Below are 23,595 nucleotides of genomic sequence, written 5' to 3'. Positions count from 1 at the left end.
CGGCGGGGCGGCGGGGCGGCGGGGCGGCGGGAGAGGGGGGCGAGGCGAGAGATTGCGAGACCCCTGAAAGATCTGCGAGACGCGAGACCAGAGGCTCGCCGTGGGAGACCTGGAGCTTGGGGCGCGAGCGAGTTTTCCTGCGCTCGTGGGAAGCGCGCGCAAGGTTCGCCGCATGGCCGGGACTCCGGGCCGTGGTCCTCGGCCCCCCCCCGGGATTTGTTACCTTCTTGGCTCCCTGCTGGCCGGACTGCTCTGCCCGGGGGCTGTCGCCTTCAATCTGGACGTGATGGGCGCCCTGCGCAAGGAGGGCGAGCCGGGTAGCCTCTTCGGCTTCTCTGTGGCTCTGCACCGGCAGTTGCAGCCCCGACCCCAGAGCTGGTGAGTCACCGCACCCGCCCAGAATCCCCGTGCCCGAGCCACAGATTTCCCCCAACCCCCATCCCATCTCTCAGTCTTCCAACCCCACGACGACTCAGGCTGTCCGCAGATACCCCACACTCCAACCTTGCCTCATCTGTCTTGGGTCTGGAGGCGTACCCTCAGGCTCTGAGACCCCGAGGGTCTTGCTTTGGGGATGAGTTGGGAGAGAGAGGTTCTTGTCTTGGCAGGGAACGATCTCCTTTTGTTTTCCCCCCAACTTGCATCCTTGCTCCAGTCCCAGGGTCTGTGACTCCCCTCCGTCAGAGGGCTGAATTTCCTCAGGAAGAGGGACTGAACGTCTTGTCTGTGCTTAGGGCAGGAGGAGAGGGAAAGGGCAGAGAGGTTGAAGACACCCTGGGAAGGATGGAGGGTTAGACTCCAGACATAAGTTCCTGTGAGAACATTGCCATGGGATGGAATTAAGACAGCAGGACACTGGAGACCAGGGGAGACCTGCCATTTGTTTCTGTGGCTCAAGAATATGAGGCTGGGAGAGGACCTGGGAGGGTACAGGGCAGCCTGTACTAGGTGGTTTGATTATGGAGCAGAAAACAGAACCCCCAAAAGTTGTAGCAGCAGCAGCAACAGCAGTAGCAGCAGCAGCAGCAGCAGCAGCAGCAACAGCGACAGAGACTCAAGAAGGATGCTGGCCAGGCTCGTGCTCCCCTTCCTCCTCCTCAGGAAATTTCCAGGTCTAGGAATCCCAGTAGTGGGGGAAGGCAGGGAGGAGTGAGGGGCAGAGTACAATTCTAGTTATTTCCTATTCAGTTCAGGGTTCATTGGGAGATGGACACATATGTGTGGGGCCTATGTCTGTCATGTTTCATATCCTATTGGCTCCAGCTACATGTATGATTTTAAGAAGAGAGACAAGAGGAAGAAAGCTTCCCACCCCCTCCTGCCAGGGGGCTTTTCTTTCCTAGGCCAGAGCCTAAGCCACACTAAGTGTCCATTACTGGGATCAATGCTGTCCATTGGGATTGTCTCCTCCTGGATAGTGTTTGCTTGGGGGCAGAGGGTAGGGACAGGAGCTCATTTCTCTTCCCCAGCTTGGGAAGGAGGGGCTAGCTCTAATCTTCTTCCATTATCCCTGTCATCAGGGAGCATGGTCAGTGGTCCCCCACCCTTTGGGAGAGATAGAAAGCAACTGACTTCATCTCTTCAGCCTTCTATCTGCTTCCTACCTCATCTTGTCTCTCCCTCCCTTCTTCCCCCATCGGCCAGAGTTCCAGGACTGGAGGCCTTTTTAGGACATGCTGAACTCTCTGAGCTATTTCCAGGCAAATTCTAAGTTATTTTTAATAGCTTGGTCTCTTGTCATTTCCCCCTCCTCTCTGAAGGTGGCCCCTTGACTCTGTCTCCCAGAGCCAAACTGGGGGCACTCCCAGAGGAGCCTGACTGTCTAACCCTGCTTTGGTTCCAGCAAGGGGTGCTCTGCTGCCTGGTGGCACGTGAGAGACCAGGTACCTTGCTCAGTCCCTAGCTTTTGAGTTTCAGTTTTCCTTCACCAGCACCCACCGATTGAAAGGCTTCGCCCATTGTGATGTCTTTCAGTCTTGCCCCTGGATGAGACTTTGAAGTCTAACCTTCTTGGCTCTGTGGTTTCAGCCTCATTTATATCTTTCAGCTGTAAAGTGGAGTTCAACCGTAGGACTACCAGATAGAGTTTTTGTGGGGATTAAGAGTTCTTAGTATGTATAAAACCCTTAGAATAGCGCAAAGTCCACAGGGAATGCTGTGAAAGTGTTATTCCTGTTACTGTTATTCCTGTATCATGATCCACAGAGCTAGAGAATAGCTTTAGTGCCTTACTGCAAACCTGGATCCAAAGGCTTGGCCAGATCACCCCGGTTGAGTCAACTTTTGGGCCAAGCACACCCCCACTCCCCCCAGAGGGCCACCCAGTTTGAGAGAGTCAGAGAGGGCAGGCCTTGGGTCAGAGCCCTGGAGTATGTGCAGAATTGAGAGGTGTGGTGGTAGTGGGCTACTCCTTTGCTTCTACTTGGCCAGGCTCCTGGGGAATCCCTCTGCCCCCAGCTGCCAAGGTGTTCTTGCTTTTGTCTGCAATGGGTACAGCTGTGGCTGAGAACCAGTGGTTGGGAGTCAGTGTCCAGAGACCTGGGGTGGCCAGGGACTGTGGGATGAAGCCAGAAAAGGGTGTGGCTAGGGCAGAGGTGGAGGGACTAGAGAGGCTGTGTGTGGGAACTCTTGTTCCCAGGTTGGGTGGGCTGGTCTGTTCTCCACCGAGAGTGAGGCTGGCCGCATGTATGTGCACAAGCCTCTTTCTTCCATATGGACCTCTTCCCTCCATACTCCTCCCCACTTAGACCTCTAGGGGAGAAGTGAACACTAAACACTGATATTAGCTTCTTCTGGTTCTTAGTTATGTGTTGACCAGCTGAGGCACTGGGTGTCTCTGGGAGTCCACACAACGTGTGTGTTCAACAAAAGCATCCACGTGCCTCCTATGGGGCAAGTGCAGAGATGAGTAAGATAGCCCCAGTCCTCCAAGACAGGGCCATCTCTGAGTTTGGTGATGGGGCGGGGGGTACTGCGGACTTGTTGGAAGGTTGGCCGTGTCATTTCCTTTTTTGTGCAGGGTACCCTCCCCTCCCCTTCCTCCTGTTCTTTCTCTGGAGTGGTCTCAGTGTTCTGGAGATGGCCCATCATTGGCTATGGTGGAAAAGGCATGGGTTTTGGAGTTAGGCCGATGTGGATTTGAATTCCAGCATCCTACTTAATGTATGTGAGTGAGTCTCCTCCTCTGAAAGACGAGAAAGGAACCCTCATATAAGATTGCTGTGATGCTTAAAAGAGAGAATGCATGTAACTTGCCCAGCCTGATGTCTGCAACCTAGGTAGAGGGTGACAAATGTTTGTTCCTCATATCCTTGGCATCTAGCCTAGGGCCTTGCCCATAGTAGGTGCTGAAGAAATACTACTTCCTTGTCTCACCAGTGCCTGACACAAGGCTTGGCAGATGCTAAGTTCTCAATACATAGCTGTTGATGAATGCCGAATGCACGCTGTCTTCCTTGCCACTCCCTGCCCCCTCCTCACTTGGACACTGGCTCTGACGCGGGATGACAGCTGCTAAGAGACTAGAGCTGTGGGAAGGGAGTGTGGCTCTGTGCCCTCCCCTCCCCCTCAGGACTGGCACAGTGCCCCATAGATGCCTGTCTGCAATATTGCCCGACACCACTTTGGGCCTCATCCCCAGCAAGGGAAATGGAGGAAGAATGTGGGAGAGAGGCCTCGAGGTTTCTCTGCTTCCACTTTTGAGTCTCTCCTTCTGTGAAGAGAGATCCTTGTAGTCAGCTGGGTGCCAGTCACCTCACCTTACCCCTTCCTTCACTCCTGGCCTGGGGTTCAGCCCCAGGGGACCCAGGCAGCCTTCATTCCCAGCACAGTCCTCCCCTGGGGAAAAAAACCTTGGCTGTGATCATGGAAAATTGTCCTGCCAAGAAAGTTGTAGCTGGGAAAGCGTCTGAGGGGGAGGTAGGAGAGAGGACAGGGTGGGGGCAGGGAGGGTGAGAGGAATGGGGAAAATCATGGATGTGGGGAGGAGGAGGAACAATGGGGAAGGGGATTCAGGACAGGGGCAGAAAATGGGGGTAGGATTGGAGACAGAGGAGAAACTGGCCCCTACCTCGAGGCCAGCTGTCTGACGGAATCTGGGGTTGGCAGGGTTGCTGGGGGTGGGGTGGGGTCTTTGGTGGGCCCCGGATGAAGCGTGGGGGAACAGGCCCATATCTAGCCTCTTGCTCGGCCTCTGAGGCTGCTCCCTGGGCCACCCTGTGGTACCAGTGTGGGCTCCTGTTGCTTCTGCTCTCAGCATTCTTGGCATTTCTGGGAGGGTTCTAACTGGACTGGGTTTGGGGAGGAGGGTAGAGCTTGGGGATGGGGCCAGGAAGTGGGTAGGGAAGGCCTGGTCAGGAACAGGTGCTGGGAACAGGCGGTTCTTTCAAACTAGCAGCTCTGGCCAGGCTGCTTTGTTTGGCACATGCGCACGTGTGTGTATCTACAGTGCATGTGGCCCCTCATCCAGATAGTATGTGCGTGTGTAATGTGATGATTGCATGGCCAAGTATATTAATTTGTCCTCGCCAGACTTGGGGAAACTGACTTCTGGCCCTACTCCTTAGTTCTCCACACTCGGCTTGGTTCTGAGGGGTCGGACCTGGGCAGCCCTGGGGAGGCACAGCGTTCTGTCTGCTAACTCCTGCTCCTGTCCCGTTGTGCAGGCTGCTGGTGGGTGCTCCGCAGGCCCTGGCTCTGCCTGGGCAGCAGGCGAATCGCACTGGAGGCCTCTTCGCTTGTCCCCTGAGCCTGGAAGAGACCGACTGCTACAGAGTGGACATCGACCGTGGAGGTGTGGTCCCTGTAGGGGTGGGGAGGGGGTGCAGCGCATGAAGGGGAGGAGAGGACTTGGCCTCCTCTTCCCTCTCCTTATTCCCAGTGTCCTGCCTCCAGCTGATGTGCAGAAAGAAAGCAAGGAGAACCAGTGGTTGGGAGTCAGTGTTCGGAGCCAGGGGCCTGGAGGCAAGATTGTCGTGAGTACTACTCCTTGTGACTGTATGCAAGGGTGGGGTGTGTGAGTGTGTATATGGTGTGCATGTGCACAGGTGTGTTTATAGAACACAGGCTGGCATGTAGTATGATGGCCTAATTCCCAGGACCTCAGGGAGATAGAAAAAAGGTATAAGACATGGTCTCTGTCCTTATTTTTATTTTATTTTATTTTTATTTTTAGAGAGAGAGAGTGAGTGTGAACCGGGGAGAGGGGCACAGGGAGAGAAAGAGAGAGAATCTTAAGTAGGCCAACTCAGGGCTCAAACCCATGACCCTGAGATCATGATTTGAGCCCAGATCAAGAGTTGGATGCTCAACTGACTGAGCCACCCAGGTACCCCTGGTCCCTGTCCTTATAATTTAAAGCCAGCTATCTATCTATCTATCTATCTATCTATCTATCTATCCATTTGTCAAACTCTTACTGAGAACGTTTTAAACATCAGGTGTTGTGCTAGCTACTAAGAGAGGAAACGTAAAGACAAGGAAAAGCCTGGTCCATGGTGCAAAGAGTCTACCACATAGTTCTGGAGACGCTCCTTCTCTCTTTTTCTTTGCGTGTTTCTCTCTGTACCATCACTGACACGCAGATGCACAATTAAGCCACTGTGGGGCAGAATATGGTTAATGTTAAGTGAGGGGTACAGTCACTGTGTGAAAGTCCAAAGGAGAGTGGACAGAAAAGACTCCTGCAGGTGGCAGAGATCTTAGGCAACCTTTCCAGAATGAGCAACGTGTCAGGAGCAGAGAGGGGAGGAAGTTCTTTGCAAAGTGGTGGCACTTACCAAAGTGTAGAGACAGGACCAGCTTGGCGTGCTGGGGACAGGCACATATGGCATGGTCAAAGAGGCAGAGTGCTGTGTGCTGGCTTAGTCATACCTGCGGGTGCCCGGGCAGAATGTGGAACAAGGCTTCTTCCCTTCTGGGACAAGCGAGTGGGCACAAGTGGGATAGTTACGTATATATTGCCTACCACTGAGCTGAGTGGCGGTGCTCACATGATGTGTGTGTCTGTGTGCATGTGGTGTGTGCTCACGAAACTGTGCCTGCCACACGTCTGCATGCGGGCTGCGTGGCTCTTGTGGGTCATTGGCCCACACAGTGGATGACCCCACATCCCTTCCTCCCACAGACCTGTGCACACCGGTATGAGGCACGGCAGCGAGTAGACCAGATCCTGGAGACCAGGGATGTGATCGGTCGTTGCTTTGTGCTAAGCCAAGACCTGGCCGTCCGTGATGAATTGGATGGCGGGGAATGGAAGTTCTGTGAGGGTCGCCCCCAAGGCCATGAACAATTTGGGTTCTGCCAGCAGGGCACAGCTGCCGCCTTCTCCCCTGACAGCCACTACCTCCTCTTTGGGGCCCCGGGAACCTATAACTGGAAGGGTGAGTCACCCCTTGGGGAGGGGAGAAGGGAACCAAAATGGCCTCTTACCTCAGCAATGGGATTGGGAGCAGCACGTGGCTGAGCATGCCCACACATTCACTACCACGTAGCCCTGGGGCACTGGCACATCTCCCACCCCCATCGTGCCAGCACACACACAAATGGGGGCATCTCCTGTCCTTCGAATGGCCGAGTGTTCCTCACCACGCTGGCATGAACCCCCACGTGCACGGCTGGGCCTGCTCACTCCCCAACCTCATCACCCCCATCCCCGTGTCCACACGTTGCCGCTGGCCGAGCTGACACTTGGTGAGTGGGACAGCAAGTCTGTGGGGCCAGGAAGCTTGGGCTGGGGAAGGGGTAGAGACAGGGCTGCATGGGAGACCAGGGGTGTCGCCGTGTGCCTGTCTAACTGGCATCTGGCCTGAGAGGTGCTCCTAGCTCCCTGCCCCGGAGCACTAATGGGTCTGTCCTTGCAGGCACCGCCAGGGTGGAGCTCTGTGTGCAGGGCTCGGCGGACCTGGCGCACCTGGACGACGGGCCCTACGAGGCGGGGGGTGAGAAGGAGCAGGACCCCCGCCTCATCCCGGTCCCTGCCAACAGCTACTTTGGTAGGGACCCCTCCCTGGCCCAGAGCTGCTCTAACCCTCTGCTCCTCTCTCTTGTCATCCCTCTCCATGCTCCCATCCTTCTGTGTCTTTGTCTCTGGCTTTCACCCTGTCTCTCTCTGTCTTTCTGTCTCTGATTCTTACCTCTCTGGCCTCTTTGTCTCTCTCATATTCTTTCTCCACCTCTTCCTCTTGTACCTCCTTCTTCTTGCCTTTATGTCTGACTCTGTCTCCCCACTCTGTGGCCCCTCCTCTGGATGTCCCTTCCCTGGTGTCTCCCCCTACCTGCCCCCCGCAGGGTTGCTCTTTGTGACCAACATTGATAGCTCAGACCCTGACCAGCTGGTGTATAAAACTTTGGACCCCGCTGACCGGCTCCCAGGACCAGCCGGAGACTTGGCCCTGAATAGCTACTTAGGTTTGTAAGCTTCCCTGGGCCCTGGGGGCTTGGCCTGGCCTCCCCTCCTCTCCTGCCCTGCCCTCACCAACATACACCCAGGGAAATCCATGTTGGGCCCAAATTTCAGAGAAGAGCTGGGCGCGGTGACCAGGCCTGAGAAGATGCCCCCAGGGGGATGGCCTAGGGGGATGTGACCTGGGGTCTCCATGGAGGAAGAACCAGGTGGGCTGACACCGTACTGGGAAAGAAGGAGGGTGGAGCTTTAGTGGGACTTTCTCTGAAGGGTGGACGGTGGGCACAAGCCCGAGAAAGCCCTAGCCTTGTTGGTAAGTCCCTCTCCTTGTCTCAACTGCATCCCTCTGCAGAGGGGGAGGAAACGAGGCCTGGGAGATGTTTGGGTGAACCAAGTTCTTTCCCACTCCCCTTTGGCTCCCCTCTGTCCACATGAAGACTTCCTCTCCCTGTGAGTGCGTTGGGAGTGGGGGCAAAGAAGGTGCATTGGATGGGACTGGGGCCACCTGGGGGTGCAGAGGGGAGACGTTCCCTGGGAACTTTACGCGTGGTGCCCTGCTCAGCTCCTGCCCAGCTGGCTGGCCTTCCTAGTCATTGCCTTTGTCTTTCCTCCCCAGTCCCCAAGGCTGATCTCATCGCACTTCTTGTGCCAAACTCCAGCCTCTGGGTGTGGGAGGGCTTCCAGGGCTCTGGAGGGGGAGGTAGAGCAGTCCGGCTGTGGTGCTGATAACTTGGAGGGCACCTCTACCTTTTGGCTCCGGACCTGTGAGGAGGGGGCAAAGTGGGGGGAGCTTGGACACACCCTGGCTCCTAAATCTTCTGGGGAGTGCTCACTGGTAAGCCGCCCCACCCAGGTTTCTCCATCGACTCGGGGAAGGGTCTGGTGCGTGCAGAAGAGCTGAGCTTTGTGGCAGGGGCCCCCCGTGCCAACCACAAGGGTGCTGTGGTCATTCTGCGCAAAGACAGTGCCAGTCGCCTGGTGCCTGAAGTTATGCTGTCTGGGGAGCGCCTGACCTCCGGCTTTGGCTACTCACTGGCTGTGGCCGATCTCAATAATGATGGGTAAGAGTGGGCACAGGGGAGTGCAGCCTGGGGGAGGCTGGGTCTAGGAGGTCTCAGGGGCCTCTGGCATCTGTCTGACTCCCCTGGCTGGGGAGGGAGCCACACTGACTATTTCCCTCTCTCCATAGCTGGGCAGACCTGGTAGTGGGTGCCCCCTACTTCTTTGAGCGCCAAGAAGAGCTGGGGGGTGCCGTGTATGTGTACATGAACCAGGGGGGTCACTGGGCTGGGGTCTCCCCTCTCCGGCTCTGTGGCTCTCCTGACTCCATGTTCGGGATCAGCCTGGCTGTCTTGGGGGACCTCAACCAAGATGGCTTTGCAGGTGTGATTGGGAACTGGAAAGCCTCAGGGGTGGGAGGGGGCAGGAGCAGGGATGGGGAAGTGCCTCAGAGGTCAAGGGGGAGGCCTTCTGAGGGCTCTGAGAGAGAAACAACCTGGGCTCACATCTGAGCTTTATCATTTTACCAGCTTTGGGACATTGGGCAAGTAACCTTTCTGATAGTCATATCTGCAGAGAGTAGCTAAGAGGCTTAAAGATGATGTGTGTAAGGTGCCTGGGACTTAGTAGCCTCTCAATAAAATAGAAAGCATATTATATGGAACTGAGTGATTGAGGGGAAGTTGGGGCCTGGACCCCATCTTCCTGCCCCGCCCCAGTCTGATTACCTTTCTCCCACACCCACAGATATCGCTGTGGGGGCTCCCTTTGATGGGGATGGGAAAGTCTTTATCTACCATGGGAGCAGTCTGGGGGTTGTCATCAAACCTTCCCAGGTAAGAGGGGGTCATTGGGATGAGGTGTGGGGGTAATGGGTGTGGGGGAAATAAAGGGGGCACAACAGCAGAGGGCAGGGGGCAGGCTGGGGGTGATGCTGGTGGGGAGCTGATGGTCTGGTCCTGCAGGTGCTGGAGGGTGAGGCCGTGGGCATAAAGAGCTTTGGCTACTCCCTGTCCGGTGGCCTGGATGTGGATGGGAATCATTACCCAGACCTACTGGTTGGCTCCTTGGCTGACACTGCTGTGCTCTTCAGGTGATCAGCCCCCTCCTCTGCCTTTGCCTCTCCCTGCTTAAGGCCAGCTCTTCTCTTTCCCTGCCTCATAGTCTCATGTTTCTTGTGCTCTCAACTCCTCATTCCACAGGGCCAGACCCGTCCTTCATGTGTCGCATGAGGTCTTCATTGCTCCCCGAGCCATTGATCTAGAACAGCCTAACTGTGCTGCTGGCCACTCAGTCTGGTGAGGTGGGATCCAAGGGGAGGCAGGGAAAATTCAGGGTCCATTTTCCCCTTTTCTTCCTCTGCCCAGTGTGGGGCTGGGGACTGGGGCTGCGACAGGAGTGAGGTGTTGGCCCATCGGTCTTGCCTGGCTCAGGAGCTACCCTTGCCCCCACAGTGTGGACTTGCGGGTCTGTTTCAGCTACATTGCAACCCCCAGCAGCTACAGCCCTGTTGTGGGTGAGTGAGGTTCCTTTCCCATTTTCCACCCTTTGGGTTTCAGGGTGGGTCACTCTGAGGTGGAGAGAAAGGCATCTCAGAGACAGGGTCCGATTAGAGCAGTTCTCCAGCTCACTGGCTCCCCTCCTCTCCCCACACGCCATAGCCCTGGATTATGTGTTAGATGGGGACACAGACCGAAGGCTCCGGGGCCAGGTCCCCCGTGTGACCTTCCTGAGCCGTGGCCCAGATGACCCCAAGCACCAGGCCTCAGGCACCGTGTGGCTGAAGCACCAGCATGACCGAGTCTGTGGAGACACCATGTTCCAGCTACAGGTGGACACTGACCCCTTGGCCTCTGAGAGTCATTGTCATTGCATGGTCTCTTTTTGTTGACTCCTCTTAGCTTCTTCCCAAACATGCTTACACCTCATTTTCTGATCTCCGCTTTTGGGAAGCCTCCCTTATAGGCTGACCTTCTCCTCGCCAGCTGCCTTCTTGTGTCTTCCGCCTTCTATGTCCAGAGTACAAGTTCTGTCCTCCCTGGAGATAGAGATGGCAGGTTCCTCTGTCACACATGGTCCTCAAAGCCCTAGATCCTGGGCTCCTCCCTTTTCCATCCCAGTCGCTTTCCCTCCCCTTTGCTCTGGTCTCCACCTCTCTCCTTTACCTCCCTAATCTTCTTGCCAGGTTTCAAAATCTGTCCTAGATCTGGTTGGGGCCTGAAGATTGTATCCTTGTCCATCTTTCCTCTTCCCAGGAGAATGTCAAAGACAAGCTTCGGGCCATTGTGGTGACCCTGTCCTACAGTCTCCAGACCCCACGGCTCCGGCGACAGGCTCCTGGCCAGGGTCTGCCCCCAGTGGCCCCCATCCTCAATGCCCACCAGCCCAGCACCCAGAGGGCAGAGGTGAGCCATGGGTTCTGGTTTAGCTCAGGAGAAGGGGCTAGGAGAAGCAGTGATCATTGTCCCTCCCAGTGACCTGCATTTGTAGCTTTCAAAACTCTTTTGTGTGCTACCTCGGCAGTTCCTCATATCTCTAGGTGCTGTGACAAGTAGACCCCCAAATGGAAAATGGCCCAAGTGATCATGTGTTCCTAGTCAGAGGGGACACTAATCTTCCATCCCATGCATTCATTCAGGGGCCTGGGCTCATAGGGATCTGCCATCTTCAGATGTGGCCTCCAAGGTCCTTAGGTAGCCTCCCTCCTTATCACCCGGAAGGAAGAACATGAAGCCCCTTGTATGGCCCTCCTGGCCAGTCTGGAAGGGATGCTCTTCACTTCTCTTCATGTTCTAAATCTGGAACTCAATTACATGCAAGGGAGGCTAGGGAAATGTGGCCTCGCTGTGGACTTACCTGCTGGCCTCTACCTTGTCATCATCACATGCTTGTTTTACTGAAAAGGACACAGCACAGGGTGGTCAGTGACCAGCTCAATATCACACAGCTAGTAAACAGCAGATCTGAGAGTTGAACCCAGGTTGCTTAATCTTGTGATACTCTACCCCACTGTATGCCTTAGTGACACATTCATCCCCTGCCTCACACCTACGAATCACCCTCTCCTCAAATCTCTCCTTAGATCCACTTCCTGAAACAAGGTTGTGGTGAAGACAAGATCTGTCAGAGCAACCTGCAGCTGGTTCATGCTCGCTTCTGTGCCCGGGTCAGCGACACGGAGTTCCAACCTCTGCCCATGTGAGGAGGAGTGAGGGGTCAGGTGGGGTGGGAAGGCGAGAATTCAAGGAAGAGAAGGAAGCCCCCTCCGGAGGGCCAGGCCGAGGCTGGGGAGGATCTGTGATAATGCAGAAGATGAGGATCAGTGATGGGGCCATAGGGGCTCTCCTGGCGAAGAATAACAAGCCTTCACGATATATGATAGTATATGTATGTGAATGTATATGATAATATAAAGTTTACATACAGCTCACTGTTTAGTCTTCCCAACCCGGTGAGGTAGGAATTATTATTAGTCCCTTTATAGATAGAGAACGGGGGCCTTGAGAGGTTAAGTCACTTCCCCCAGGTGGGTAAGTAAGGGAGCTTGGACCGGAAGGGAGGTCTCCTGACTCCTAGTCTGATTCTCTGGAGTGTGGGAAGACCTGAGGTTTGGACTGGTGTGGAGGCCAATGTGAGGGAGCTGGTGGGAGGAGAGACTCGGGGTAGAAGCAGGCAGTGTGCACTGGGCGAGGAGGAGGCAGGAGTGGGAGAGGCAGAGGGAGGTGTTCAGATTTAGAGTGAATGGGATCTGACCTCCAGGGATGCGGATGGGACAACAGCCCTGTTTGCCCTGAGTGGGCAGCCAGTCATTGGCCTGGAGCTGACGGTCACCAACCTGCCCTCGGATCCAGCCCAGCCCCAGGCTGATGGAGATGATGCTCATGAAGCCCAGCTTCTGGTCACCCTCCCTGCCTCCCTGCACTACTCAGGAGTCCGAGCCCTGGACCCTGCGGTGAAGACCTGCAGCGGGGTGGGGGTGGGGTCTTGGGGGCTCCAGTAACCCAAACTAACCTCTTCTTCCCTCCCCACTGCAGGAGAAGCCGCTCTGCCTGTCCAACGAGAATGCCTCCCATGTCGAGTGTGAGCTAGGGAACCCCATGAAGAGAGGTGCCCAGGTGAGCATGTCAGCCCTTATCTCTGTTGGAGTGCCCGTCTAAGCCCAGACCCCTTCTCCCGCCCTTAGCCTTCCCTGACCCTAATCTTTCTCTACTCTTGGTCTAGGTCACCTTCTACCTCATCCTTAGCACCTCAGGGATCACTATTGAGACCACAGAGCTGGAAGTGGAGCTGCTGTTGGCCACGTAAGCCTGGTGGGGCCAGGGTGTGGTGAGGGTGGGGGCAGCTTGGTTGATGTCCACCTGGGTGGGGCTCTGCTGTCTTCATCTGAGCCCTTGGGGTGGTGCCTGTGCCCCCTGCCCATGCCTGCTCCTGCTCATATGCCAGGATCAGTGAGCAGGAGCTTCATCCGGTCTCTGCCCGAGCACGTGTCTTCATTGAGCTGCCGCTGTCCATCACGGGGTAAGCTCCGACCAAATGGGCATATCTGCTGGAAGGGGGGACGCATTGCTACTCCTGAGCCCTGGCCCGGGCTCTGCCTACTGACCCTCCAATCAGCCAGGCCCCAGGCTTCCTCAGCCCCCGTTTTGACCCTTCTGCGCCAGGGTGGCCATTCCCCAGCAGCTCTTCTTCTCTGGTGTGGTGCGGGGCGAGAGCGCCATGCGGTCTGAGCGGGATATAGGCAGCAAGGTCAAGTATGAGGTCACGGTGAGTGTCCTGGTAAGGCCCCTCCTTTTTTGGCACGTAGAGAGGCTGAGACATGTCCCAAAGCTGTGGTTCTTCTACCCTATGGCAGTATGATGGGTCAGCAAGTTCAGGGCCTCCCCTTAGTCCTGGACCTTGGTTGTGGGCAGGTGTTTGTGTTGGGGCCTCAGTTGACCATTTTCTGGTCAAGTGTGTATGGACATCTCACCTACTGGTCTGGGTAGGCCATGAGGGTCCAGGGAAGCTTTTCTGCCAGGGCCATTAGCTGGGGGATGGGGACAGAGGGGGAGGGATGATGTTTCTCCTTAGAACTCTGCCCTTGCTTGACTGGGGCCTCCCACCCTTGCAGTGACATCTCCAGGTCTTCCTGGTTTGGAGTGGGCAGAGAATGATGCTTGGTGGGGTCTAGGATCCCGAATCTTTGTTGAAGTTCTGCTTCCTGAGGCCTTCCCCTCAGCCCTTGTCTCCTCTATCTCTGCAGATTTAGGGCCTGTTCAAAAACCAAGCTCCCTCCCTTCATATTTATTTGTGCCCACAGGTCTCCAACCAAGGCCAGTCGCTTAACACCCTGGGCTCTGCCTTCCTCAACATCATGTGGCCCCATGAGATTGCCAACGGAAAGTGGCTGCTGTACCCCATGCGGGTGGAGCTGGAGGGCGGGCAAGGGCCTGGGCAGAAGGGGCTCTGTTCCCCAAGGCCCAACATCCTCCAACTGGTGAGGCTTAGGCAGGGTGGTCGGGGCCACTGAAACAGGGTGGGGGTGGTTAGACTTTGGGGATGTCTTGGGGTTGGGAAGCCGGAGGGAGGGCCAGGAGGAAGGCAGTGGGGGAGGAGAGGCCACCTCAGGATTGCTGCTTGGAGGGATGCTCACTGCCTCCACTCCCTGCATCCAGGACGTGGACAGCAGGGATAGGAGGCGGAGGGAGCTGGAGCAGCCAGAGCAGCAGGAACATCCTGAGCAGCCAGAGCCCAGCACATCCTGGTGGCCAGTGTCCTCTGCTGAGAAGAAGAAAAACATCACCCTGGTGAGGGCAGGGCAGACATGGTACAGTCGGAATGAAGGGCAGGGGTGTTGGTGCTGTGACGGGATGCTGGGGGACGTGGAGCTTTAGGGGGTGGCTGCCTGAGAGGCTGGCCTGTTGAAAGGTGTGACGGCCAGACACTTGGACAGAGTTGACAAGACAGGTTACGTCACAGCTGCTGACATTACAGGTCCCCTGTGGCCACCAAGTACTACTCAGTCCAGAGCAGGGCACTTGACCTACAGCCAGTTAGCCACACAATCAATTCCTTGTTTTACATAGTTTGGTTCTTTAAGTAGATATATTGAGCCGATGAGCACGCGCTCTGTGCTCGACCCTTGTAGGATGGTGCTGGCAGTGAGAGTGTGGAGGGGCAGACTAGGGGAGTGGTGGTGGGGGCAGACTATGGCCTGGTTGCAAGGAGGTGAATCCCAGCTATGGAGGAGTGGGCAATAGAAGGAGTCAAAGAGACAGTTTGCAGGGGGATCTTAAACAGTTGGGCCAGCTCTGGTGTCATCTGTCTGGGAGGGAGCTCCACCAGAGCACCTGTTTCTTGTGGGGGCCCTCAGCCTCCCTGCTCCACTAGAGCATAGCAGGAGCATGGCAGGAGGCAAGATGAAGGCACGTGCGGGTAGTCCGAACTTGAAAAACAGCAGACTCCCTGTTACGTGTGTTGTCCTGCTTTTTCTACATGACTAATTTCCCTTGAAAGGCCTCCCTTTTTAATAAGAACTTGAAATCTATTCTTTTGCTGAAGATTGCTTTTAGAGGGGGGCGCCTGGGAGGCTCATTTGATTGAGTGTCATTGATTTCGGCTCAGGTCATGATCTTATGGTTCACGGGTTTGAGCCCCACATCAGGCCTGCTTGGGATTCTCTCTTTCTCTTTCTCTGCCTCTCCCCTATTCTCTCTCTCTCTCTCTCTCTCCCCGCACCCTTTCTCAAAGTAAAGAAATAAACTTAAAGACTTTATTTTAAAAAAAAAATTTTTTTTTTCAACGTTTATTTATTTTTGGGACAGAGAGAGACAGAGCATGAACGAGGGAGGGGCAGAGAGAGGGAGTCACAGAATCGGAAACAGGCTCCAGGCTCTGAGCCATCAGCCCAGAGCCCGACGCGGGGCTCGAACTCACGGACCGCGAGATCGTGACCTGGCTGAAGTTGGACGCTTAACCGACTGCGCCACCCAGGCGCCCAAAGACTTTAAAATTGCTTTTAGACAAACCGATCAAGGATTCTTGAATTGCTCAAAAGTGGCAAAATAAAAGACCATGCAAAGAATTCGAATGCTTTCAAAGCCATTCTTCTGTACGTGAAGTGTGGTGACTATAACACAAATTTTAGGCAATTGGATCATCAGGTGGGATTGGGCCAAGTGAACTTAGGTCTGACCTGGAAGGAGCAGGGCTTAAGTCCCCTGTCCCACAGCAGCTCCTGGGACAGCCTCCTCCTCCTTCTGTGGGTTTGGGCTTAGTGTAGGCATGTGGCTTTGCCCACCATGGACCTGGGTTCAAATATCTGTTCCACCACTTACCAGCTTTGCTAGCTGTGCAACTTGAGGCAGGTCACCAGGCCTTTTTTTTTTTTTTTAAGATTTTATTATTATTATTATTATTTAAATGTTTATTTCTTTCTGAGACAGAGAGAGACAGAGCATGAGTGGGGGAAGGGCAGAGAGAGAGGGAGACACAGAATCAGAAGCAGGCTCCGGGCTCTGAGCTGTCAGCACAGAGCCCGATGCGGGGCTTAAACTCACAAACCATGAGATCATGACCTGAGCTGAAGTCGGTCGCTCAACCGACTGAGCCACCCAGGCGCCCCAACATTTTATTTTTAAGTAATATCCAAGCTCAGTGTGAGGCTCAAACCCACAACCCTGAGATCAAGAGTTGCATGCTCCATGGACTGAGCCACACAGGTACCCCCCTCTTTTTTTTTTTTTAAGTAATTTCTATACCCAAAATGGGGCTTGAACTCATGACCCCAAGATCAAGAGTTGCATGCTCCACTGACTGAGCCAGCCAGGAGTCCTGCACCTGGCCTCTTTGAACTTTAATTCCCTAGTTTGGAAAATGGGGATGATAATAATATGCACCTTGCAGGACAGTTGGAAGCTTTAATAAGTACCTTGCAGGTAAGTGGTGCTCAGTAAAGGGAGCCATTGTTATATAACGTAAGCATTCATTGGGGAAGTTACTCTGCTGCTGATGTCAAGTAAGAGACCCCCTCCCTGTTCTCCACGTATTTCAAGGCCAGGTAGACCAGATTTGGGGTAGGCTGCTCTTTTGGACCATGGGGTTAGTTTGGGAAGACTTCCTGGAGAAGGTGAGTTTGAGGTCGGGTAAGGAAAATGGGAGAGACATGAGTGAGGAACAAGGGGAAAAGGGGGTCCAAGGTGTCGGAGCTCATGGAGGGATGGAGTGTAGGCACTGGGCAGACTCTGTGTCTGTGTGAACACATATGTGAGGGTGTTGGGCCCTCCGTATGCTCAGAGGGCTGGGGCCAAGTGGCTCAGAGCCCTGCCTGTCCTTGTCCCTAGGACTGTGTCCGGGGCACTGCCAACTGTGTGGTGTTCAGCTGCCCTCTATATAGCTTTGACCGAGCTGCTGTGCTGCACGTCTGGGGCCGCCTCTGGAACAGCACCTTCTTGGAGGTAAGAGCCCTGTGGGGGTGCCGGACTGGTGTCTTCTTCCCCAGCAGTCTGTCTGGGACTCACCGCTGCTTTTGCCTTCTCCCGAAATATAGCACACTCTTAACCCAAGACAGACAGAAATACCCTCTGGGCTGGGGACCCTTCCATTTACAAATTCAGGAGCTGGCGGGGAGGGGAGATGGGGGGCACGGGGCATTCAGGAGGAATCTGTCCTTCCCTGCTCCCTTAGGAGTACTCAGCTGTGAAGTCCCTGGAAGTGATTGTGCGAGCAAACATCACTGTGAAGTCTTCGATCAAGAACTTGCTGCTCAGAGACGCCTCCACAGTGGTGAGCTGCAGGCCTGGGGATGTTGAGGTGAGGAAGCTCTTCTTTCCCTTTGTGCCAGCCCTCATTCTCTTAACCCCTCATTCCCCAGATCCCAGTGATGGTTTACCTGGACCCTGTGGCTGTGGTGGCAGAAGGAGTCCCCTGGTGGGTCATCCTCCTGGCTGTACTGGCCGGGCTTCTGGTGCTGGCGCTGCTGGTGCTGCTCATGTGGAAGGTGAGGCTCGGGGAGGTGGGGCCGGGGGTCTTCCCTGCCAGGCAGGTGGCCTTTCATGCTGTGGTTCTCCTTCCCAGCCACACTCTCATTTGTTCAGTCAGGCTGCGCTCAACACTTGTATGTCCCAGGGACTCTCTCAGGCTTTGGACATCTCAGAGAGAAGTCAGATGCAGATCTTGGCCTCAAGGATTTGAGAGTCAGTCTAGTGGGGGAGGTGAGCCTTGTAGTTAAGGACAAGGCAGAAGGCGCTAAAGCAAGACAGTGCAGTGGGAGTTCAGAGGTGAGAGAGCTTGAGAGCAGTTGGCTTAGAAGAAGGTGCGGTTGTAGGATGTGGATGTGGGGGATGAGGTGGGTGGGATCAAGGGAGGCAAAGTCATAGAGGCAGGGAAGTGTGGTCTGATCTCACTGGAGCCTGGCAGGTAAGGCCGAGAAGGGAACTGTGACACAGAAGGCACAGCAGGGACTCCAGGGACTACCTCCAGGACTGAGCTCGGAGCCTCTACATACCAGGCTGTACCTGGAACTGTCTTCGTACATAGTATAGATAGAATCACATTTGTGTCTGGGGTTCCATGTAAAAGCATGCACATGCACATGTCAGTACATGGAATCACATCCACCATCAGTGGTCATACCCTGAACCACATGCCACAATGGGGCTCTGGGGAACCATGCATGTTCTTGGGGCCCCATCGGGGACTGGCCCTAGTCTTCCCTGGACCAGTTGCTGACCAAGCACACTGTTGGGCAAATGTGAGTCATCAGTGGACCAGGCCTCTGGATTAGCATCCAAACTGTTGGGAGCCTGGCCAGTCTTAGGGGAGATGGATACCTTCATGAAACTGGCACCAGACTCCCTGCTCCCTGCTTTCATGGGAGGGGGACAGAGCAGAGATAAGGGCCTCCATCCTTCTTGAGTCTTCCCATCCTCCACCTCTTTTGCTCCCTTCCCCCGCCTTGACATCCCAGTGTGGCTTCTTCCATCGGAGCAGCCAGAGCTCGTCTTTTCCCACCAACTATCACCGGGCCCGTCTGGCTGTGCAGCCCTCGGCCGTGGAAGCTGGGGGCCCAGGGACTGCGGGGTAATTGTGTGTGTGCATGTGTGTGCGTGTGCGCGCGCGCGTGTGTGTGTGTGTGTGTGTGTGTAACTGTGAGTAGAGCCCCCGGCATTCAGGGGACCAAGAATGTGCAGGGTGAAGAACTGAGATTGCATGAGGGTGGTGTGAGTTCTAGGAACTGGGGTGGGTGGTTATCATAAGGGTGAGATTATAAGGGTGAGTATACATAGCCTGAGGCATGTGCAGAGGGGTGGGTGGGCTCCCAGCATATGAGCATGTGGGAGTGCAGGAAGGCTTGTGCATGGCTTTTCTGTGGGCATTGTGTGCAGAGACAAACGTGCAAGGACATGCCGTGCAGTTGGAGCACGTAGGAGTCTCAGGCAGTCCTGAGTGTGAGTGTGCAAGGGACACATTTCCACTTTCGTGTGTAAGGGCCAGCATGTTCACGATGTAGGAAGGGGCTAGGCCACCATATTCATGGATGAGAGGGCCCTGCCCTGAGGAAGATGCCATTTGAGTACTCGGGCTGTGTGCATCTGAGGCTCGAGAGAAGTCATTCCAAGTATGCAGGGGTCTAGGGAGCGATGTTTTGCCTCAGATCTCGTTTATGTCCTGGGGCATGCTATTGGGTCTCTTAAAAAGTTTGGGTGGGGTCAGCGGTCCTGACGTTCCATCTTCAACTCCCTCTTCCAGGAGCCAAGGGATATGTCCTTGGTCCTGCACCCTTGGCCCCTCCTGGTCTTTCTCTTTCTGTGAGTGAGGACCTGGGGACCCCGCATTGACTGTGGCACCTGCAGGGGCCGCGCACTGCACTGGATGCTGTCCAACGCAACCCCTTTCAGCCGTAGTTGGTACTTTCTGTCCCAGTGATGGTGGAGGCAAGGCTCTGTGCTGTGCTGATATCTGCTCCAGGGACCTCAGCCCTGCACACTCCTCACATTGGGCCTGGTGTCCTTACAGATGGGATTCTTCAAGCGGGCACGGTACCCCGAGGCCACCGTGCCCCAGTACCACGCGGTGAAGATCCCGCGGGAAGACCGACAGCAGTTCAAAGAGGAGAAGACGGGCACCATCCTGAGGAACAACTGGGGCAGCCCCCGGCGGGAGGGCCCCGATGCACACCCCATCCTGGCTGCGGATGGGCACCCTGAGCCAGGCTCAGAGGGGCATCCCGTGTCAGGCACCGCCTAGCTGCTTCCGTCCCAGCCTGGCCTGTGGGTCCCCTCCACCCTTTCCCCAGATTTGGCTCCTTGGGATGAAGAGGGTAGAGTGGGTTGCTGGAGTCCCATCAGGATGTGACAGGATCTGTTTCCTCAGGGGCGTAGATGTCTCCCCCCACCCCCTACAAGGAGCACCTCCCAAAACTTCCCCTTAGAACACACTTCCCCTTAGAACACTGTGAGATGAGGGCAGATCAAGAATGGGGTTGTGGGGGTCGGGGGAGAAGGGCAGTGAGGTCCTGATGCAAAAGTGGGAGAGGGGACCCTAATCCCTCCTCCCATTCACCTTGTTTAATAGGACCCCAAGGACCTGTCCCCCTGAAAGTGCCTTAAACCCAGAGGGTTGGAGAGGAGGTTGTGTTGCCGACTCAGGGGTTCTTCTCTCCCTAGTTCCCCCTCTCCTCTGACCTTAGTTTGCTGCATCAATCTAGTGGATTTTATCTATTTATTAAACAATATTTGAGGACAAAACCTCTGACTTCTTTGCTGAGTCCTGCTCCCCCTTGTCCAGGATCTCCAGGGTAAGATTGCTTCTCTCTGCACCGCCCGCTCCAGCTCCAGACAAAGCTGGTAGTGGGAGGGAGGGTTGGGGAGCCGGCGGGGGTGCACGTATCATGACTTTTGTGACCAGTCCCTGGAGGTACGTGCTTCAGACAGAGAGGAGGGGGAGCTCTACTGTGGGAACAAAGGAAAGGGACAGGGAACTGCCCTAGGAGTGGGTGGGCAAAAATTGGGAGACCCAGTCTAGGAAAGGAGAGAATATCACTTTCCTCCCTGTGGTCAGGGTGGGAATGGAGTTCTTTCACTTTGTTCATTTTGTTTTGAAAGTAGATTTCACACCCAGTGTGGGGCTTGAACTCATGACCTTGAGATTAAAAGTCATGTGCTCTATTGACTGAGCCAGGCTGGCGCCCCAGAGCTTTTTCACTTTGGAAGGAAGAATTGAAGTTAGACTCCTGGCAGAGGTGGAGGGAAGGAGGAAGAGGGGGTGGTGGGGGGAATGACTTCTTTGCCTAGATTTCTCTCAGGGGAAGCAGACTTAGCAGGTAGGTGGGATTGCTCTGGCTGGAGGCAGGGCTTGGGGAAGGGTTATTTTATAGCCTTTCCCATGATGTGGGGCCCAACAGGTAACCACTTGAAGGGAGAGGGTTGTTGTTCCATTTGGAGTTCAGAGAACTGGGTACTCTCCAGATCCTTCCAGGTCTCTCTGGTGAGGCAGCAGCCATCCCCAATGTGTTTCCAAGTAGGCTCTAAAACTTGCTGCCACAGGAAGGCCCAGCTGCCACGGGGCTCAGCCACATGCTCCCAGAAGAAGAACACTCCTCCCTGGGAGAGAAGAGTTAGTGTCACTTACTTGCTCCATTCCGCACCCTTCCTCTCACTTCACCCCCACCCCGCTGACCAAACCTGGTCAAGCCTCTTGGTGAAGCAGGGGTTGCTGGTCTGCAAGTTTATGAGGGGAATTGTTCTGCTCCTGACTTTTTCTGCAGACTTTGGGTCCCACCCTCCCACTCAAAAGTGCATGTAAGGAACCTCCCAGTGGGGATGACTGGTGAGAGATCTTTAAAAGATGGCCAGAGGAACAACCTAGCCAAGGGCAGATAGATGGTGAGATGGAGAGACTAGAGCAGAGATCTCACTGTGTACAGAGATGCTCACTTCCGAAACTCAGATGCATACACCCAACCTCTTCCTTTGGCCAACATCCCAGGGAAACCTTGTGCCTGACTTCTAACATTGGGGTTCCTTCAGCTCTTGTCTCCTTGCTGAACCCTCTCTGAGTGATCTCATGTACCGCTGTGCTCTGAATTTACCAGCTACAAGCTGGTGACTTCCAGATCACTATCTTCAGGCTACACTTTTTTCTGACTTCCAGATCTGGACTTCTAACCGCCTCTGTGACTTTTCCTCCTGGCTGTCTCAGTGGCATCTCAGGCCTAACAAGCCCCAAATAGGTTTCTCCCATTTCAGCAAATGACACTTCCCTCTAAACTTCCCTCCCTCCACCAGTCACTCATGCCAGAAACCTGGAAACCATCCTAAACTCCTTTCCATGCTCAGTTCAAAATCTTATAGATTCTATTTCCCCTAATATCTCTATCTAGAACACTCTTTTATTTTCCCCACTCCTCCACAACCTGCTTAATCTCTCAGATCTCAATGTAAAACCTCACTTCCTTAGGTGTCCTTCTCCCCTCCTCCCGTCTTCCCCTACCTCCCAAACAACCCCCGCGTAAGGTGGCTCTCCTGTGTGCTTCCACAGCATCCTATTCTGCCCCGTCGAAGCCCTGGTCCTATTTGCTCTTCACCAGCAGATGGGGGTGGATGGGTGTCTAATGCGCTAGTACAGCACATTCGCCTTTCTGGAGCGGCCACTGCTGCCTTTGCCTGCCCCCTGCCCATTCCCTCTCCCTTCTGCTTACCGGCCTCAGCACTCTCTGGACCTCCTGCAGGACCCTCCTCGGACTCTGCACAGAGCACAGCACCAGGGTGCTGACCACCACGTCCATGGACCCGTCGGCCAGTTGTTTCATGTCCTCTCCGGAAGCCACCACAAACTGTTCATATTGGAGATGCCTGTTCTCAGCCATGCTCTTTGTCAGCAACTTCTCCATGTGGGGGTTTGGGTCCAGGCAGGTGATCCGGCAGCCAGCTGGGTAGAACTGGAAGTTGGCACCAGTGCCGCAGCCCAGCTCCAGCAAGGCCACCTTCCCGGAGCCTCCCGTAAGCCTCTTTATCTGGCCAAAGAGCTCCCGTTTCTTACTCTCCATCTTTTGGTTGCTCTTGGCAGTCAGTGCCGCCATTAGGTAGGGGAAGTAGCTTTTGCACAGGGGCTGCCAGCAGCCCAGCAGGGCCATCAGGTGCAGGGGCAGGGTCAGGAGCAGCACCAGCAGCTGCAGGAGTCGGACCAGGACATCCATGACAGACTGACTCTGAGTGGTGCTTCCGCTGGGGCGTTGGCCTTTTCTCTCTTTGCAGTCACTGCAGACAGGAGTCTCTCTTCCTCCTGTGACAGGACTTTGTTCCCTGTGTCCTCATTGTCAATTTTTTCTTTGCCAGGATGGGGGAGGGTGTATGGAATACCTCTGGAGGGCTCAGCTCTTTTAGCCCTACAGGCTCTTCAACAAGTTTTATGAGGGGTGGAGGCACAGGTGGTGCTAGTGTCCTGAGTTCCGGGGTGCTCTGTCAGTTGAAGGCAGGAAGTGCTGATCATTTCAGAGAGGAGTAGGAAGGGCGGAGACAGATATGTCTCAGGTCACAGCTTCATGGGGGCCAAGTGCTGGGACAGAGCTGACTCATGGGCATGTGCTGGCCTCATTCTGTCCCCGGGACGTGCACAGGTTATGCAAGCTGGAAACTCTGGTTGGATTCTCCTGGCACACCCCCAGGGGCCTGTAAACTGTAACATGCCTTTGCCCCAGATAGAATATTGCCCCAGATAGAGTATTCAGGGTAAGGCCTGATTGGTCAGAAGAAGGAGGGAGGTTGCAGGCCAAAAGGAAGGCATTTTCTCAACTGACTGGTGTTTGTTATCACATTCAAGGCTGCAGTGCCTCAGCAATAGAAGAAAAGAAGGGAGAAAAAGAGTGGAGAAGAAGAGTCGGGAAGTGTAGGTCCCAGAATTAGTTCTGCCATTACAACTTGCTGTTTCTTTGGGCAAGTCTTTTTGCTTTCTGGGCTCCAACTTCTCATCTGTAAAATGGGGAGGTGGAGAGAGATTGGGTGGGCCTTACACAGTTTCCAAGGTCTCCTCCTATTTCCACATTCGTGTGATCTAAGGAGAGTGGGGGGAGACGGGAAGCAGGTCTCCCGTCCTTAAGGGATGATGCTAGCTGTCCTTACAGCCTAGGACGGTACCCCCTGAGGCTTCGGTACTAGGCTGCCACTAAGGCAAGGGAGTCTCAGAGCCCAGATTTTGGGGTCATAGTCATCTTAGCA

General features: G+C 54.9%; 2 protein-coding genes across 8 annotated transcripts; one reads left to right on the top strand and one right to left on the bottom strand.

Annotated features, from left to right (window-relative positions):
• The first annotated feature begins 9 nt into the window (after positions 1-9).
• Positions 10-20,127, top strand: ITGA7 (integrin subunit alpha 7). Of its 7 annotated transcripts, XM_043564337.1 has the most exons (27): positions 10-378; positions 4,665-4,792; positions 4,894-4,973; positions 6,125-6,380; positions 6,861-6,992; positions 7,288-7,407; positions 8,256-8,463; positions 8,592-8,785; positions 9,149-9,237; positions 9,367-9,494; positions 9,604-9,699; positions 9,856-9,917; positions 10,063-10,232; positions 10,657-10,806; positions 11,484-11,599; positions 12,161-12,353; positions 12,436-12,516; positions 12,623-12,702; positions 12,845-12,919; positions 13,063-13,165; positions 13,701-13,877; positions 14,056-14,187; positions 16,723-16,836; positions 17,066-17,164; positions 17,253-17,378; positions 18,348-18,460; positions 19,397-19,642. In XM_043564337.1, exons 1-27 carry the CDS (start codon positions 173-175, stop codon positions 19,455-19,457), a joined length of 3,489 nt encoding a protein of 1,162 aa, XP_043420272.1. In that variant the 5' UTR covers positions 10-172; the 3' UTR covers positions 19,458-19,642. The 7 variants fall into 7 exon arrangements, with proteins under 7 accessions (XP_043420272.1, XP_043420270.1, XP_043420271.1 ...); XM_043564335.1 differs by lacking the exon at positions 18,348-18,460 and having other exon boundaries at positions 19,397-20,127; XM_043564336.1 differs by lacking the exon at positions 18,348-18,460 and having other exon boundaries at positions 11-378; positions 6,861-6,938; positions 19,397-20,127.
• Positions 20,088-22,919, bottom strand: METTL7B (methyltransferase like 7B). The gene is made up of 2 exons (XM_043564343.1): positions 22,080-22,919; positions 20,088-20,982 (listed from the first exon to the last, which is right to left on the bottom strand). The coding sequence occupies exons 1-2, from the start codon at positions 22,575-22,577 to the stop codon at positions 20,746-20,748; spliced, it is 735 nt and encodes a 244-aa protein (XP_043420278.1). The 5' UTR covers positions 22,578-22,919; the 3' UTR covers positions 20,088-20,745.
• Between the last annotated feature and the right edge of the window lie 676 nt (positions 22,920-23,595).

The sequence above is a fragment of the Prionailurus bengalensis genome, chromosome B4 (genome assembly GCF_016509475.1).
Source record: "Prionailurus bengalensis isolate Pbe53 chromosome B4, Fcat_Pben_1.1_paternal_pri, whole genome shotgun sequence".
Taxonomy (NCBI): Eukaryota; Metazoa; Chordata; class Mammalia; order Carnivora; family Felidae; genus Prionailurus; species Prionailurus bengalensis.
The sequence above is the reverse complement of the archived record's forward strand: the minus strand, read 5'-3'. Positions and strand labels throughout refer to the sequence as shown.